The following is a 16378-nucleotide window of genomic DNA, read 5'->3' as shown; positions in this document are numbered from 1 at the left end:
CTTACAAAGACATCACCATGCAATTTTCTTGCTCTGATAGAGAAACAAATTTCCATTATCTTTCTCTGGGCTGTGTTTTTTTTTTCCTACTTCCCAGTTTTTATTCAATTTGGTCACCTCCAGAAGGAAGAAGCTTTTGTGTCTTGACCCCTGTGCTGATTCCCTGTTCTTCTGTAGAGGAGATTGATGGTTGGGTAGAAGTATATGGGGACAAGAGAGCAAGGAGAACTATAGCTATGGAAGTGGACATAGTCCTATATTTTAAACAACAAACATGTCTTCTGCGATTACCATTCAAGACTTGTATTTGAATTGCACTTTTTCTTTTTAAGAAAGTTGAGGTTTTTTGTGTGAAACGTTTGCCAGAAGTTCTTTCTGAGAAATGTAGAATAGGAAGGAATGAAGATAAGCAAGATATTCTGGCTTTATAAAAGGGCAGAAGCTCTTAAATAGGGTTAATCTAAATTTGTATTTGTAGCCTTCTCAGTTCCTTCACAGTCATAAACTGTAATTCTTCTGTCTAAACTGACCTTTGAAGAGGAAGTTTATTTGAACAATGGTGTCGCCACCTCTGTTTTCTTCTAATAATTCCTTATCCCACTCCCTCCCTTTTTACATAAGAGTGTGTCTGGAACAGTATAAATATTGGACACCAAAATGGCTTGTCAGTCTATATTTTCAAAAATAAAAATCTTTGGCAAAGTTGGTAGACATTTTGAGAACCGGCAAATTTCAGGCTTCAACACTTCTAAGGAAGCGAGTGAACAAGTTTTAGGAGCTTTGGGAAATATTTGTAGTGGAATCTTCCCCAGTTTGATGGGTCTCTGGATATTTGGGATTGCAGTTCAGATTAGAAGACCCAGACCTAGTAGGGAATTCTATTAGACCAATAGAAAAAAAAAATGGTGAATTGGGGAGCACTAGGCAGTACAGGGATGTCAAACTGGTGGCCCGTGGGCCGGATGCATCACACGCAGGCCACACCCATCTTGGCTCCACAAAGGCAAAAAATGTGATACGTCACATGACGCGATCGAGTTTGACACCTGTGAATTAGTAGGAGCCCAGAAAATGATTTGCAACTGATTGTATGTAAAACTGTATGTGTATTAGATCAAGAAATAAAGGTTACCTTATCACAGAAAGGTCATTCCATTTATTTACCTTAGACCAGGGAATGGATGCCCAGAAACTTTAGGATTATATAGTCATTACTGCCAGCAGTATATGAAAATGATAATAAAGACTTTTAAAAAACACTATAAAATTCCTTATTTTCTGAATTTTCTGAAAAGCTTCACTGTGTATCAGGTACACAGCAAGATATATTATTGTAATATTTCTGGAGAGACTTGGCTTCAGATCCTCTCCTCTAAGAAGCTTTCTTGGCGTGTTATGCTGATCTATTTCATGAGTTTGCAAGAATAAACATGCACACCATTCTGAACTCCTTGTACAAAAAACGCTATAAATATGGGGGATGGATGATGCTCTTCATATGCCTTGAATTAGGTAGCCTTTGTGCTTTAAGGCAGTTTTATATATGGCCCATGCACCCACAGAGACCAACAAACAAAAGGCTACACAACTAACTGTTTCAAAAGACAAAGATGAGCCTTGTATTGAATATATCGACAGAAGCACAAGTGATAATGGACAAGTTTCTTCATACCAAGAAGCACCAAGCCATATATAAATAATGGAGGCCATTCACAAAGACTAATGGTCATAAAAGGTCATAAAGTTCATTTATTTCTCTCTCTCTTTCTCCCTCTTGCTTATTTTAATAGTGCTGGGCCTAAAGGCGATAACATCTACGAATGGAGATCTACTATCCTAGGTCCCCCAGGTTCTGTGTACGAAGGTGGCGTATTTTTTCTGGATATCACATTTTCATCTGATTATCCGTTTAAACCACCAAAGGTAAGGTTATACAGTCTCTGTATCTTTGTATCTATTTTCCATTGTCTTCCATTTTAATTCAGGAAAAGCAACAACTGGATGAAGCATTTCCAAAATGGTGCATAGCACAGGATCCCCTAGCCAACTAGGACTCTGTGAGGCCAAACAAAAGGGCCCACATTATCTTGCCTTCACAGTTTTGTGGTATTCACTGGAGGCTTTCAGAGTTGGGCATTTTTTGAGAATATTAGGACATCAGAAATTTCCATTTCGGACCCTGTTTTTCTGCTGCTATCAGTTGGACAGAAGAATAGGATTTGGAGGGCATAAGTCCCATTACTTCTGTACTCATATGGAAAAACATTCCAAAAGATTATAAAATATCTTGCTTGATTGCCTTACTTTTATCCAACTTTGAGCCTCTTTGCTCAAAGAACCCAGATATAGCAGTAGCAGCAACCTACTCTTGGTAGTAACAGTACAAGGTAACATTGTATAACTGCTATTTTTGTAGGTACAAGTCACTTTTCTTCACATATGGCTCAAGCCTTACATTAGATTATTGTCCCCCTCAAGGGCCTTTTGCTAGGAGATATATGCTGCAGTTGAAACAAGACCATTGAGAAAAGGGAAGAAATTAACCATTTCATCTTTCTGATGCCGTCCTTCTTTTATTCTGAGATTGCATTTCACTCACTTCCCCCCCCCCCCACCTTCTTGTTCCTCCAAACTAGCATAACGCCCAGGAGACAGGACAATTCTTCCAGTGTTCTCTCTTGCTTATTTGCCCAAGTCTTTTGAAAGCAGTATATGGTTGTCCTCAGAAGATAAACTCATCCACATCGCCTGAAATCAGATTTATTTCAATAAACCATTAGAAGTGTGTAATCTTAGTGGCTAAAATGAAAAGCAGAAGTATTTAAGCCCTGGTTTGCTTGATAGTGCATGATTTGATAAATACTCTCTCAAAAAAAAGTTGCAGATCTTTATCTAATAACATATCAGATACAATGCTGCTTTAATTATCAAATATTTCAACTTGTGGTCTGCTTCTGTGATAAGCGCTCATTTCCTCAGTTGTTTCAAAGCCTACTGAAACATAAATGTACCCTATCCTTACCCAACAGCTGTTTACAATTCGCCATTTAAATCTTCTACATGTGCTCTAGTGCAAACCGTGGATTTTTCCTGATTTTGATCATATTGAAAGATGATCCTTATTATAATAAAAATATACATGACTAACAGTCGGCCAGGTCATATGCTATAGTATATCTCTGTGGATGATGGGATGCATTTACTGGAGGCAGTAGGATTTGCCCTTTTCCTATTGGCTGTGAACGGGGGAGATTTTCACTTTTTTCTATTGGCCAGAAAATAAGGGGGGAGGGGGAGAAGTGTCATTTTTTTGAAAAAGGTCAGGAAAGGATATGTTACTAGTCCATGCTAGCTGAAATGTAAATCCAGAAACTGAAAAAGCTCAGTTACTTACATACAACATTGATGTACAAGTACGACCACCACATACACATTTCCCCAAAAAGAGAAAATTGGAAGCAGAGATGTGTATAAAATATTAATATAATTCAGTATTTAAACATGATATGTTTTTGGATAGTGGGAACGAGGCAGAGCCATGGATCTACTGTATGTCCTTGCTCCCTCTTTATTTGGATCTTAAAATGGGATAGTCTCACTTTCCTTAGTCTCACTGTTTCCTTTTCAGCCTAAGAAATGCACCTGTATAAGTGGAGATATGCCTGGGAAAAGGCCTGAAATAATTGGAAATTTAACTAAAAGGGATATTAAGTATAAAACAGTTGACCACATTTTATTAGCACTTTGATTGACGTTGAGCTAAGGTGTCCTGAGTAATAGTATTTATTTTATTTATTTATTTATTGGTTCGATTTATATGCCGCCCTCCTCCGGAGACTCAGGGCGGCTTACAATGCTTTAAGCAATAGCCTTCATACTTTTGTATATACCTGCTTATTAGGGCTTTCACCCCCCCCCACCCCTTCCCACCCCAGCAGTATTGTTCTTTTTTATACAAAGTCAGCTTATTGCCCCCACAAACCGGGTCCTCATTTTACCTACCTTGAAAGGATGGAAGGCTGAGTCAACCTTGAGCCTGGTGAGATTTGAACTCGCAGTAATTGCAGGCAGCTGGCAGCTAAGTGCTACTTAACAGCACTTTAGTCCACTGCACCACCAAGGCTCCTATCATCAGTATCAGTGTAAATGAACTAAAATGCCTCAAAATTGCCACATTGGGTGGAATATGGCATTTAGTGAAAGCACAAAAGTAGACTCAGCGATAGAATCAATTGTAATTTTTTTTTTAAAAAAAAAGTGTGTAGACCCCTTGTTTGCTTTGTACTGCTTCCTGAAAAATACATTTTAAAAAAAGGTATGTCAAATCTATGGTAACTCTTAACATTGTGAGAAGCATAAGCTAAGATTTCCCATGCTTGCTGATATAATATAGAGGTTTAATGCCAGTATAAATATTTGTTCAAAGATTGCAGCTGTGCAGCAGATGTTTGATGAAGAAGATTCACATTTTGCTATTGAATAAGCTAGGTTCACCAAGTTAGTTTACCTGTTGTACAGAAATCAAGTAGGTAAGGCCCACCCCCAGTCTCTTCTTTCTCTTGTCTCTTCACTAGTCTAACAAGTAATATATTCTAGGTAGGAATTCTAGTCATGCCCCAAAAAATTAAGATTTATTCCAGTGATGAAATTCATTTTTTTTTCCTACCGGTTCTGTGGGTGTGGCTTGGTGGGTGTGGTGTGGCTTGGTGGGCATGGCAGGGGAAGGATACTGCAAAATCCCCATTCCCTCCCCACTCCTGGGGGGAGGATATTGCAAAATCTCTATTCCCACCCCACTTTGGGGCCAGCCAGAGGTGGTATTTGCCGGTTCTCCGAACTACTCAAAATTTCCGCTACCGGTTCTCCAGAACCTGTCAGAACCTGCTGAATAGCACCCCTGATTTATTCCCTTTTTTCTTTAAAAAAGATTAAAAAAGGTGGTGGATAAGCCACACAAATTTCCATAGTATTATCTCGATATGCATTTCCAAAGGCTTGTGAAATTTGGCATAAAACTGTAAAAGGCTCAAATGCAAAGTCATCTTGGCCACGGTATTTCCCTCTTTTCCCGTTTGTAGGTTCCTTGAAACATCTGGGAATGGGGCAAACCTAGAGATGCCCTGGAGCTGATTTGTTGTAGAGAAGGGATCACCAAGAGTGCCACTAAGGCTCAGTGGTTTCTCTCCTCTTCAGGGGTTTATTCATGACATGAATGGAACATGCGTCAGTGTTACACATGACACAAAACTGAGTGCACTGAGGATTCCATCCAAAATCACAGAATTTAATGGCAAAAGTATTAGGGTGGAATGCTTCCCCCTTCTCCTCCTTTTCTTGCACATCATTTTAATGCTTAATTTTTAGTTTATATTAAGTCAGTTCCTGGCGTAGTGTCCTTGATTATTGAATGACATTACATCAGAGTTTCCCAATTCAGATTCAGCAGAGGGCTTCTCACTTAAAAAGTGAGTGCCACACTAAGCTAAACCATATAAAATATTTAACTAAGGGGAAGGGGCCTATTCTGAATTTTATTCTCTTACAGCTCAGAACTATATTTCTCGAAACTACCAGGTTATATGGTTCAAAACATAAGGGTAACCAATTTCATCCATATGTATTCTATAGAAACATAAATTCCTAGTTAACAGAGCCGGCCTTAATACATTAGGTCTTACTGACTACTGTCACTTACCAGAGAGGGCTTTCCCCCTCTCCCCCCCAAGATAAATTAAATGGAAGTGTCAGAGATTGAACTTGATAACATCTTGAGGTGGTCTCTCTAGAGCAGGGGTGACAAACTCAAGGCTTAGATCAGCCCTGCGGGGCTGCCCTGAGAACAGCAAAGGACCGGCCTGCGGTGCCTCTCCCAGCAAAAACAGAATTTGGGAGGGCCACATGAGGCACTTCTGAGCTCCCTTTTCAGCTGTGACGCTCTCTTGCAGCCCTCTGCCGGTGAAAACGGAACTTGGGAGGGCCAAGTTTTGGGCTACAGTGGCCTCCTGCAGCCCTCTGCCAGCGAAAATGGAGCTCGGGAGGGCCACGTGAGTGACTTTGAGCTGGTCACGCTCACTTGGCCCCCCCGAGGTCAAACACAACCCTGATGCAGCCCTCAATGAAATCGAGTTTGACACCCCTGATGTAAAGTATACTGACCAGACAGAGATTTTGAATAAGTAGTCTACTTTTAGGAGTGCTGGTAGCATCAGGAAAGCAGCCTGAGTGAGATTTGTTTTTCTGTGGAAGCTGATACCTTTGAAGATTGCTTTTGCAATATTCAAAATGTACTAACATGCTCTATGACCATATTCCTACTGTGTTGGAAAACTCATCTAAGTAAATGCCAACAGTTGGAGAGGATCCAATGATGATCTTATTTATAAAAGTGGTCAAGTTAAATATACATCAGTGGTGGGTTGCTAGGGTTAGGGTTAGGGTTAGGCTCCGTCCACAGAAGCGTTGCACGTGAGTGTGCGCCCGCCCACGATTGAACCGCTTACAACGGGTTTTGAAACCCGCCCCTGATATAGACGAATCAAAAACAAGAGCCCCAATGTTAATTGACGGGAATCATGACATCTATATCACGATGGCTCCCGTATTCCAGAGGAGCTTTGTTCTCCAATCTGGCGCTCTTCAGATTTCTCAAACTAGCATCATCTGGTTTGGGCACCATAACTAGTGAAAAAACCTGCAGCGCCTCACTTTGAATCTCACATTCACCCATTTTAAATGAAAGGTGAATATTTTAAGTGCCATTTTCCACATGCACGCAGAAATAGTCCATAGGCTTCTTTAAACTGTTGACAGCAGAATTACGGTGACATCCTAATACAAACTCTGCCCTTTTGTACTTGCATTCTGACTTGGTATGCAAGTACACAAGTCTTGGGACTTGCAATGTCTCTTGTCCGCTCCAAGGAAACCAATGAAACTGCTATTTCTCAAGGGCACGCAAATGTTTGTATGAATCGGCTGGTTTTTTTTTGGGGGGGGTTGTTTTTTTTAAAGAAAGCATTAAAAATGCTGGAGGCTTATCAAAACAAAACACAATAAAGCTTTTAGCTTTGAGACATACAGTATATAGAAGTTGTGAATAAGGCTTTACAAAAGAAGATGGGGAGACCTCTTTTCAGATGAGGCATAAACAAACATCAGAAACAAATGTATTTTTTTTCCCCCAAAAAATGAAAGATCTCGACAGAAAAATTTTCCCACCGAGGGAGAATCATTCAAGACAGGTTTCAAAAGGCTAGCAACAAACTATGCCTGAAAAGCGTTTAATGATCTTCTCGCCCTCCTCCTTCTGTTGCTCCTCTACCTGTAGGTTACTTTCCGTACTAGAATCTATCACTGCAACATCAACAGTCAGGGAGTCATCTGTCTGGATATCCTGAAAGACAACTGGAGTCCTGCTTTGACTATTTCAAAGGTTTTGCTGTCTATTTGCTCCCTCTTGACAGACTGCAATCCTGGTAAGGCAATCCTTGTCTTTCGTTTTGTTCCTGTTTCCCCCCCCCTTCCCCGATTTAATGAAAAGAAGCATTATTAATTCTGCAACAGGCACAGCCAGAGGAGGCTGCTTCCCTCACTTTTGTCAACAACACAAAATGCTTCTTTTTTGCCATGTCTGAAAACAGGGCACAAACTGGCAGTCGTATGATTTTTAAACCTGTGAGATAAATCCACATTTTTTTCTTCTGATTATCTTTCAACCTATAAATGCCTCTTACGCTTTGCAATAGAAAGGCTATGATACATGAGACTGATTTTCTCCAGATGTTTTAGGACAGTGATGGTGAACCTTTTCGGCACTGAGTGTCGAAAAGATCAAGCAGAAATATCGCTCGCACGCGCCCTCATTGGGACTGAGCTCTGGAAAAGCTGAACTTCCAGGTCCTAGCGCGCATGCATGCCCGACGATCAGCTGGCCAGTGTGCATGCACGGGCCGGTTTTCGGCACTGCATACGAAGGGATCACGCTCTGGTAAAGCTGGACTTCTGGGTTCTGGTGCACATGCGCATCCAACAATCAGCTGGCCGGCGCGCATACACACACCGGTTTTCAACACTGTCGCACACGCGAAGAACAACTGATTGTCACATGTGCACGCGCTCCAGAAATCTGGAAGACAAACAGGCAAGGTCGCGCATGCCGGGCGACATGGCTTCGCATGCCACTTTGGGCACGTGTGCCATAGGTTCGCCATCACGGTTTTAGGACCATAATTCAGTTTTTTCTGAAGGTTGAAAGTCTTCCAATGAGTAGCAGCACCAACTCAAAGGATGCTGTTTTAGATTGATTCAAATGGCAGCAATAACAGTAACAAAATAACTCACCAAGATAAATTCCTTGTTTGTCCAATCACACTTGGCCAATAAAGAATTCTATTCTATTCTATTCAATAGACCATTGGTTCCATTCCATTGTTTAAACAAGCAGAGCATATTTAATGAGTCTTGGATTATACGTTGTCTCGGCCTCTTGTAGTCCGTTCCAGTATGCCAGTCTCTTATCAGAAAAAAAAAGACCGCAATAGAAAATTGACCTGCTTCTGTAATTCAGCTAATACAAACTGCTACCATTTGGTTTTTCATTCGTTTATTATATCAATTTGTATATCATCTCTCAATTGCAGCTCTGGGCAACGTACATAGGGTTAGAAGCGCAGGAAACAGAACATAATCAAAATTAGAAAAATAACGGCAGCCGAAGACAAACTGGGCTCTGATCATAAGAACTTGCAATGATGGGCTCAGCTAATCTCCAAACCCAAGCCCAGGGGAACACCCAAGTCTTCCAGAGGGCCAGCAGGGTTGACTCTCCACAAATCTCCGTGGTATTAAGGGATGGGACCAGGGGTGGTATTCACTTACCTTCCCTACCAGCTTGCAAATGTGAGCCCCCACCCACGCATGTGCCCGGCCTTCCGTGCATGCACTTTGCCGGCGTGCAAGCCTTCCGCGCATGCGCCCGGCCTCACAAACGTGACAAATAGGATGGCATAGAGCTGGGGCAAGTGGATGGATTTCCGCTACCGGTTCAAGTGAACCGGCCTCAACCGGCTGAATACCACCTCTGGATGGGACCCAAAGCACAGGTACCCTGCTGGATCTAGAGGAATGGGCCAGCCTAGAGAAAGCCAGTCCTGCAAATATTAGTCCCATGTACATGACTTTTATACATGACAAACAGCACTTTGAGTTCCATCTAAGATGTGCGTTAGGATCCGGTGCAGTTCACAAGACAGTGGTGTAAATGGGTGAGGTACACCTGCAGCTCCTTACATTGTTAAATTCTGGATCAGTTGTAGCTTCCAAGTGACATTTGAGGATGGCTCCATGTAGGGTGTATTGCAGTAGTTCACCCAGGAAATTACCAAGGCTGAACGGCTATAAACAGTACTAGTGATGCCTCCCCCCATTCCAGGGAATAACCTCACCCAGCAGCTTCATATAGATGCTAAATAGGAGGGGAAGAGCACAGAGCCCTGCAGGACGCCACAAAAAATGGGTCTTGGGCTAGGTCTCTTCACCTCCTCCTCCTCCTCCCCTGGAACCAGCCCTGGAGAAAGAAGGTTCCACAACATTGTTACTCACTGCTTCCATTGCCACTCCTTCTTATTATGACACATCTTGTTGAGGAGTGGCGAACAATGGAAAATCCTGTTATGCAGATTCTGAATTCAAATTGCCTTTTTTGGACTGAGATGCTGCAATTTGCTAATACTATACATCTATATCATTTATCGTGTACTATGACCAAGGTGTTGGTTGTCATCTAAAACAGGAGTCTCCAACTATAGCAACTTTAAGCCTGGCGGACTTCAACTCCCAGAATTCTGGGAGTTGAAGTCCGCCAGGCTTAAAGTTACCAAGGTTGGAGACCCCTGGTCTGAAAAGCCCTTCATGGTATAAGGGCTAGTTATTTGAGGGACTACATTTTTACCTTTGTTTCTGCTAATCCTATAAAACGGGTGTCAAACAGGCCACACCCAACCCGGCTCCACAAAGGCAAAAAACATTGCGATACGTCACGTGACAAGATCAAGTTTGACACCCATGCTATAAAATGTGCAAAAAAAAAAGAGCATTCTTTGCGTCCCACTCTCTTAAACCATTCCTTCTGATGGGATGTAAAAGGCATGCCTTCCCTTTCACACCACCTGTCTTCTGGAATGGTATTCATTCCTCCAGAGCTTTGAACGGTTCAACCCTGCTGAGACCTGATTTTTATCCATGCTCTGACTTAAGATCCTTGAATGAGACTGTGTTGAATGTTTTATCGATTTTTACTGGTTAGAGTCCTTTTTCTTTATATACAAAAAAAAAAAAAAAAAAAAAACCCACCAGTAACTTTGCTATTTGGGTTTGTGTGTTTCATTTGTACAGTATACGATCCAGAGTTGTGGGTTGGGTGGCCTTAATACATTTGAATTGATTAATTAATTATGAAACAATAAGTGGTACTGGCGTTGAGTGCTTTTCCCTGTCTTAATTGGCAAATGTGTGAAATGAACTGTTGAAACTTTGCTTCGCTTATCGGGTGCCACGACTGCTAATGTGTCCTCTCCCCCCCCCCTCTCTCTCTCTCTCTCCCTCCCTCCCTCCCTCTCTCTCTCTCTCCTGTTGCCCCTTGCCGAATTCTTGCAGCTGATCCTCTGGTGGGAAGCATAGCCACTCAGTACCTGACCAACAGAGCAGAACATGACAGGATAGCCAGACAGTGGACCAAGAGATACGCAACATAAGCGATGTTGACTACTCGGCGCAGTGTGAAGGTGCGGGGATGCAGCTTTGCAGTGTGCAACCAAACTTTATAGCCTTTACAATACGGACTTCTGTGTATATGTTATACTGATTCTACTCTCTGCTTTTATCCTTTTGAAGATTGGAATACTGCTTTCTCTCCCTCCTCCCCTTCCCCAAAAAGGTAAATGCTGTCAAGAGTAGAACTTTGTAGCTGTAGATTAGTTATGTTTAAAATGCCTACTTGCAAGTCTTGCTTCTTTGGGATATCAAAATGTATTTTGTGATGTAACTAAGGATACCGTTCCTGAAGTCAACCAAATATAATAGTGCATTTTAGCCTAATTCATTATCTGTATGAAGTTATTAAAGGTAGCTGTAGATTACTAGGAATTATGTCATTTGTATTAAGCCCAGATCTATTTCCGATATGTGGTACATGCTGTTGTGAAAAATGTTTAAGACTTTTACCTTTGTCAGTTTGTAATGAAAAGGATTTCTTTTATCCTTGTCCCCTCTCATCACCACCCACCTTGTAGCTCAGAGAGCATCCAGTGTATCATCTCAAACACAATAAACATGTTCCCCAAGGAAGAGCTTCTCTGTTTTCATATTTGGAATTAAAAGGTGGGCTGAGCCAGTAGGACTGTTTATATACAGATCCTTGTGGGAAAACTAACGTAAGGCAAGAAGGGCCCATTCAGAAGGCCTCTGGAACATTATGAGATTTGTAGTTTGCCTCTACCAATGTTTCTTAAGGCAGAACTACACAATGCTAAACCTTGCATTTATAGCCATAGACATGAACAAACAGATAAGCTAGAACAGTAGTAAGACTTTAAAAGGATGTTGCCTTCCATCATTTCTCCTCTCCTCCCCATCGCTGCCTTGAAATACTAGCCAGTATGGTGGTGGTAACGCTGAAGAGGATCATCATTACTCCTGTAAAATTCATGTCATATTAGCCAACACAACATCTGTTCTCAGGCAGAAAAGACAGAGGAATATTTCCACTAAATCTGTAGAATGTCAAAAGTGCAAGGATGTGATGAGGGCAAAGCAAAATTAGGACCAAGCATGAAACTCCATGGACCTTGTCCTCCTTCATTCCTGGTAGTCATGAGGTCCAACCACAATGTTCTTGGTTGCTGTTAATAGTTTGGGGAGAGGAATACAGTTTCCTTTAGGACCACAGCGATAATAGGCAAGATTAAGTCACTAGTCCTGCAGTCTCTTCTGCAATCTCCTGAACCAATATTTGTCAATCCAAAAACATAAAACACACAATTTAGGAAACAAATTTAATCTCATGTTTAGATCGACTCCCGTTTTTCCTTGAAGAAGAATAGTATTGATGAGCTGCACTTGATGCCTAATTGTTCTCCATTGCAGCGCAAAAAGCTTTGACACAGTGGGCAAATAGTGCAGACCACAATTTGCCAAGTGTAGCAACCTGTTGGCTTGTAACAACCTGACAAGCTGTTCATCTCCCAATTGCTTGAAACAAACTTTTCCACACTTCTGCATCTGATTAGAACCTGAAGACCCGAAGATGTTAAGAACTGTGATACTGTACAGTTCTCTTTGTTGAATACCAAGGAGCTGATGGGAACATGACATGTGCTCCACTGTCAGTTTATTCTTAATTAGTCAGTTGATTCTTAACCAGTGAGTGTATAGCTGATGAGGGCGTTGTGAGAATAGTTGACGGCAGGCAGAGGAATCTTATTTTATGCGTTCTCCAGGATGAAGGAGCAAATTACCAAAATTTTAATGGATTTCACATAATCTCCCACCTGCTTCTATAATTTACCATAAATAGAGTCATCTTTATAATTCCAAAATTTTGAGGATTTTGGATCTTGCCAATCTTTTCTAATTTGTAGATGTCCACTGCTTTAGATGTAGGCTTCTGAATTAGGGTAAACCTGTCTTCCAAAGCAGTACAATTGCGTAATTTGCTTATTCACTGCTCTTATGTGTCATAAACAGTGTCATGAAACTTTCAAGAGAGCTTTTTTCTCAATGAGGTCAGCAGAATATAAATCAAAATTTACTTAGAAGTAAAGAATTTTTTTAAAGGAAAATCGGTATCTCTCAACACAAGATGCGATGTAGGTCTTTCTCCACATCTTTCCATGTGAAATGAATGGGATCTCCAAATAGTCATGCATAATGTTCAGATGTCTGAGTGAGGATTGCACACAGTATCATTTCCAGATAGATAGATAGACTGCATACTTTCCACTTAGGGGAGCTTGATGGAAATGTTACATTGACAGTGAGCTTTTCATCACAATCTGCTCACCGCCAGGGTTGATAGGCTGTCCTACCCAACAACATAGGGTTGTATGCATCACGTGGCTAGCTTAGACCTCAGCACATGTTAAATATTAGCATTCCTTTTCCCATTGCATGATCACTGTAGGCCTTTATTTATGTAGTCAAATCACCAAACAGTTTAAGCCAGTCATCCAGAAAGATGATTTGTGTTTATGTGACAGATACGCCTTACTATTTATGTTCCAGGCTTCTAGGTTCACACTCAACAAAACTATTGTGTATTGGGAGGGAGGGCAGGTGGAGGGTGCTGTTGAAGCACTTCTATCAAGCAGTTATGTACTTTTCGTATATTTCTGGCTGGAGTTCAACATTTTTTTATTTTGCAGAGTATTAACAAATTGTAGCGGCTTCAAGGTGTGTGAGGTTCATCTGTAAGACCTATGGCCTCAGTATATGACACCTAGAGCAATATCATTTGAGACATACCTGCATCCACTGCAATATAGCTCAAATGACAAACTATCCTATTTACCTCCCAGCTAAATGCCATTTTCACTTGGAATTTTAAGGGTTTATTAACAACTCGGGGTCTATTTCAGATCCTGAAACAAACCCCCCCAAATAAAATGCCTGTTCAGTACAGCAATCTCCTTAGGCAATTGATAAAGGCAATCTGTTTAACCTATATTTTGTTGGGTATTAAAGGCTAGTTCTCACAGAGGCATCAAAGGTATTTCGGGGCTGTCCTGCCACAAATTTTAGAGAGAGGTTACTCTTATCGTCTGCCCCATTCCCAAAACAGCTTCTTCTGCCAGAATTTCCAACAAAAGAAAACATTTTAACCTTGCTTTATCAACATTCTTGATTCCTGGGCCCTCTTGTGTGAGAAAAATGTTCAGTCAAGATTCCCAATTGATCTCTACAACATAAACTCAACTCATCTTCAGCATTTCTTCCATGAGAACAATTCCTACAGTTAGTCTTGTAAGGAGAAACAGACATGGGAAAATATTAGGGTATCATATATAGGGCATCTTTGTTAAATCATCTTCCATTAATTTCAGAAGATTTTCACAATTTCCACTGAAATGACTGGAGTTTATGAGGCATATGAATTTGGTACATTTGTCTTATAAATTAGGACAAGAATGTATGACCTGTTACCTGGCAAGTAGACCCCAAGGAGAGACTCCAAAGATCTTGCTGGTTCCTAGTAAAAAGATAAAATGCATTAGTATATTATTGCATAGCCCATAAATTTACAAAAAGTGGCAAATCGTATATTTCACATTGTATTAGATATGGGCCCTGCAAAACTTTCAAATATTTATATCATATAATATATAGTATAATTAACACCATGTCTCTTTTTTTTATGCACTAAAGTTTCAGACTGCAGAAAATTTGAAATATAAATGGGATGCCTTCTCAATATTGCCCCTGTTAACTTTCTTTACTAAGATTATATGATTAATTCTAAAATTTCCTTCCTGTCATCAGTTTGTCAACATCTTGTTCCTTCTTCATGTTGCTTTTTCTGTCTGTAAATTTTATATTTACTGAAGTAAGAAGTTGGGGGGAACGGGGTTGTGTACACATTTAAACTTAAAAAGAACTTAATTTTGTTTCTCAGCTTTTCTCTGCTTACACCAAGCAGTAGAAAGAAATTTGTATTGTTAAATAAATCAATTAGTTGTTAAATGAGAATGTGTGCCTTTTCTCTGTTTATTTGTGTGTTTTTTTTTAAACTATTTTAGCTATTCTTATCTATTTAAGGCCCATATGGTAGAGGTAGAGTCCCCAGGATATGTCTGGTGTGATTTGGAGGTTGCCCAAAATGTTGTGTGGGTTTCAGGATTTCTTACTTATTTCAACCAATTTTCGCCAAGACCCCAAAAGTCTGAACAAATAACCAACAGTGGCTCATGCTGAAAAATATAAGTAGGATTAGAGTTGATTAGGAATTCAGTAGCAAGCCAGCAAGAAATTCTTAAGATACTAAATTAAGAGGCTAAACAATATCCCAGAAAAATGGTAAACAACGTCTATATTGTACCCAAAAACACCCCAACAGCATTGGGATCATGTCCAAGTAGCCATCAGATGAATTTGTCCTCGTTTTCTCAAAAATTGTTACATAACACTTGAGTCTGGTGACGTCATGTCTCTACAAAGAGCTTTGGCCAGGACAAACTCTTCGTTCCTCATATCCATGAATGTTTCCTGGATATGTGAGTATTTTTTGTTTTGACTGTTAGCCAGTTTATCTACTTCCCCCTCCCTTCCCCCCCCTGTAGAATTCGTGGCAACTATGAGGCAGCAAAAAATGGCATCAGCCAGGTTCTCTTCAGAATTGACAACTTGGTTGTGTTCACACTAAGGTTCCCTGCTACTCAGGGAAGTTGTAAAGGGCAACGGACAGCACAAACCGATACCTCTATCTGGTGAGAATTTGCACAGTTGCAATGTGTGTGGTACCAAAAGCTCTTTCTTGAGCAGCCAGGGCACACAAAACAAGTCATTACGTTGTAGCCTTCATTTAAAGTGGTGGGAGGAGGGAATAACCTTGAGAAGTAGGAAGAAGGCAACAGATAAACTTGAATCTGGGGCAAAGTTGTAACCTGAGAATATATTTCAGGTAGGACTCTCTGGTACTCATGAAGATAAAGGAAAAGAGGGAAGACGTACATTCGGACCTGCAACATTCTGTTATTGTAGCTTTATAATAAAGGTCTTATTAACTTGTATGCCTAGACTGATCTACTTTGAAGGGCTGACACTCCCAAATATTACCAGAAAAACATACTGCTCCATAAATCAACGTTTCTAGGCTTGTCAATGAGAGGAGAAAGCCCATCTCTAGTCCTAGGTGTTGCATCAAGGCAACTGATTTTGGTTTTTCGTTTATGCTGTACTCGCATAATCCCAAAGAGGAGAGTTTAGAGATCAAATGGGACTCTAAACTGCTTTTGCAAACTGCACAACAACATTGCCAAGCTATCACTATCAAAGGGCTGTAGGTCATTGCTTCTTTCCATTGTCTTCTCCTTTTTGACTTTTCCACCCTTGATTATAAAAAAAACTACTACACTCTACACTCTGAAAGAGTGTAGAAAAGAGCAACAAAGGGGGCTGGAGGCTTAAAACATGAAGACCGGTTGCAAGAATTGGGTTTGTCTAGTCTAGTGAAAAGAAGGATTACAGGTGACATGATAGCAGGATTCCAATATCTGAGGAGCTTCCACGAAGAAGAAGGGGGTCAACCTATTCTCCAGAGCACCAGAAAGCAAGATAAGCAATGGATGGAAACTAATTGAGGAGAGAAGCAACCTAGAACTAATGAGAC

General features: G+C 40.7%; 1 protein-coding gene across 5 annotated transcripts in view; it reads left to right on the top strand.

The window, feature by feature from the left end:
* The window catches only part of UBE2E3 (ubiquitin conjugating enzyme E2 E3), a 114590-nt gene extending 99851 nt beyond the window's left edge, over positions 1–14739 (top strand). For all 5 annotated transcript variants that reach the window (XM_070949726.1, XM_070948959.1, XM_070950487.1 and 2 more), the window contains 3 exons: positions 1791–1923; positions 7328–7475; positions 10654–14739. In XM_070949726.1, coding sequence (XP_070805827.1) covers positions 1791–1923; positions 7328–7475; positions 10654–10751 — 379 coding nt within the window. In that variant the 3' untranslated portion in view covers positions 10752–14739. The remainder of the gene's footprint in view (positions 1–1790; positions 1924–7327; positions 7476–10653) is intronic.
* Positions 14740–16378: the final 1639 nt, after the last annotated feature.

This window comes from Pituophis catenifer, unplaced genomic scaffold (assembly GCF_029215685.1).
Source record: "Pituophis catenifer annectens isolate HBS135680 unplaced genomic scaffold, rPitCat1.0.hap2 SCAF_1, whole genome shotgun sequence".
NCBI classification, from domain to species: Eukaryota; Metazoa; Chordata; class Lepidosauria; order Squamata; family Colubridae; genus Pituophis; species Pituophis catenifer.
This window is presented reverse-complemented; position numbering and strand designations above follow the sequence as displayed.